General features: G+C 32.4%; 1 protein-coding gene across 1 annotated transcript; it reads left to right on the top strand.

The window, feature by feature from the left end:
- Nucleotides 1–1027: 1027 nt before the first annotated feature.
- Nucleotides 1028–2041, top strand: LOC124321279 (alpha-(1,3)-fucosyltransferase C-like). The gene has a single exon (XM_046784202.1). The coding sequence runs from the start codon at nucleotides 1028–1030 to the stop codon at nucleotides 2039–2041; it is 1014 nt and encodes a 337-aa protein (XP_046640158.1).
- Nucleotides 2042–2641: the final 600 nt, after the last annotated feature.

The raw sequence follows: 2641 nt of genomic DNA, 5'->3' as shown, positions 1-2641 counted from the left end.
GACTTTTACAGCGTCATTTATATTGAATAAACTGCTACATGCAATAATAAACAAAATTTTCAGTGTCCGAAAACGCTTCCGGCGAAATAGTGCATACTTATAATTTCTCTCAAGTTACAATGAGTTATTAGTTTAGTGGTAAGCAAGAGTGACTGAGGTAAAACAAGATTGTTGTTCAACTTCTGAGTCCATATTTTATTTTTGCGTGAAATTGAAGGTTAAATACATTACCGATTTAAGGGGCCTTTTTTCTTCTAAAATTCTGAAAGGGAATTTTAATAGCTACTGTGATATGAAATTGCAATGGTAACAAAAAAACAAAAAATTTTCTATATTTGTTTTTTTGTGCTTTTTCTCTCCTGGATAAGTGTATCATTTTATGGTGAACATAATTTTACTAGGAAGCAATGGATTCCTATAAAAGCTTTGTTTGCTGGTTTACACTACCTATCGAAGGTGTGCTCAATTTTTAATTTTCTTTTAATTCTTCATTAGGAGGTCCCGACTTTTTAAGGGAAATTTTCTATAATTTATTGTAACATTTTTTGTTTACAAAACAATGAAATAGTTACGCATCAGTTATTAAAACACTTAATCTTCAATGTTTAAATCAAATCAATTTTGAACTTTCTACTTCAAATCGAAAACAATTTGAATACTTAAAATTAAGTTTAAAATATTGCTTCTAATTTCTTTCGCCCTACATTTTACGCTGATATTTAATTATAGTAGCACACTGTTTCATGGATAAAATCTATTAAATCTTTTACAATAAGGATTATACATTCCAAAACTAAATTAAAGTAATTGAATGTTCCTTTAATACTTATTTTATTTTTATCAGGAAGATCAAAATCACAATAAATATCAATGGAATATTTCAGCTGCATCTTATAACTCTTTTAACACTCCCTTAAAATCAAATTTAGAGAGAGCCGTTCTATCCAACACATCATCTACAAAAGCATCGATAACCTCAATATTTCCACTAAAGATAATTCTAATGTGGAACGATTGGGACTTGAAAATGGCAGATGAACCATTAGTTAAAGCACAGTGCCCGATCAAATCTTGCCTCTTCACAACTGACATTTCACTCATTCATAAGAGTGACGTGATTGTACTCCATTTTGACACTCTGAAAGATTTCCCGTTGAATCGTCAATCGCATCAACGTTATGTATTTTATCACTTTGAGTCCCCTATTAATACTGCATTTGATATAATGGATAATCCTCGATTCCGTTACGATTATTTTAATTGGACCATGACGTATCGAAGAGACTCAGACATATTTCTGCGCGATTATTATGGTTCCCTTGTGGCTAAGACTTCAATTCATAACGATACTCGTGCTGAAAGATATAATTATAATTTAAAATATATCAACGATAGTTTGTATAAAGATCAAACTGTAATAACAGATGACATGCCTGGAATAGAATTAAGTCAAAGGCAATTTGATTTGACAGCACTTATTAAAGGAAAAACAAAAATGATAACATGGTTTGTTGGCCACTGTTCCACACCCATTCGACGAGAAGAGTACGTCCATCAACTGAGTCAGTATGTGTCCATCGATGTCTACGGTGATTGCACAAGAAAATGTCCATCCCAATGCGATGAGATGTTGCGTAGTCATTATAAATTCTACTTAGCATTTGAAAATTCTTGGTGTCCAGACTACGTTACAGAAAAATTTATCCGCCCATATTTATATGAAGCTATACCTATCCTTCTTGGTGGTGCCGATTACAGTAAATTTGCTCCACCAAATTCTTACATTAACGCTCGGGACTTTGACTCCCCGAAACAACTTGCTGAATATCTGCTATTGTTAGACCAATCAGATTCACTTTACGCTAGCTATTTTTCTTGGAAAAAAGATTATTATGTTTCCGTTCCTGACATGTTTGGATGGTGTGAGTTATGCCGCATGAGTCACGACAATAATCTTCCATCAAAAGTTTATCCGGATATAAAAAAATGGTGGATGTCCGACGCAGGGGAATGTGAACCTGATTCAACCAAATATTTCTAAAATAAAAAAAAAATCTGTGCTATCTATGGTTACACTGATAAAAAAACACAGGTTTTTGGTGCAAAAAACCTAAAATTATTTTTTCCACCAAATAAGAGGTATGAACTCCTAAGGAAATGTTGAGGATAGCATATAAAGGGTTTTATCTACAAAAAAAGACTAATTCATTCGTCTCATAAACTTTATATTTTTCCGAATTAACCGGGAATCAAATCCGTAAACTTTGAGTTGCCAACTTAGCTCGCTAACCAATACACCGATTTAAATATATATAATATGAGTACATGAATTTTGGAACTTAGCAATTTTTCTAATTCGTCAATGTAACCTTTTATTTTCGTCAGCTTTTACTTTATTCTCTTAACGGCCAACTTTCCCCTGCTGTGGTGACGATTTTCACTAAAAGAGCGTGATAAACAACTCAATATTGCTATTTATTTAAAACTTTGATGTACATTTTTTACGATAAATTTAAGCAAATATGAAAAGCTCTAATTAAAAAAAATACTTAAACCGTCCCGGTTAATATTAGGGAATGCAGTCTCAGGTGTGTGAAAACTATGCCAACTAGCCCTGGTTTCTCTTATATTCTAGAAAAAA

The sequence above is a fragment of the Daphnia pulicaria genome, chromosome 1, assembly GCF_021234035.1.
Source record: "Daphnia pulicaria isolate SC F1-1A chromosome 1, SC_F0-13Bv2, whole genome shotgun sequence".
In the NCBI taxonomy this organism is placed as follows: Eukaryota; Metazoa; Arthropoda; class Branchiopoda; order Diplostraca; family Daphniidae; genus Daphnia; species Daphnia pulicaria.
The sequence above is the reverse complement of the archived record's forward strand: the minus strand, read 5'-3'. Positions and strand labels throughout refer to the sequence as shown.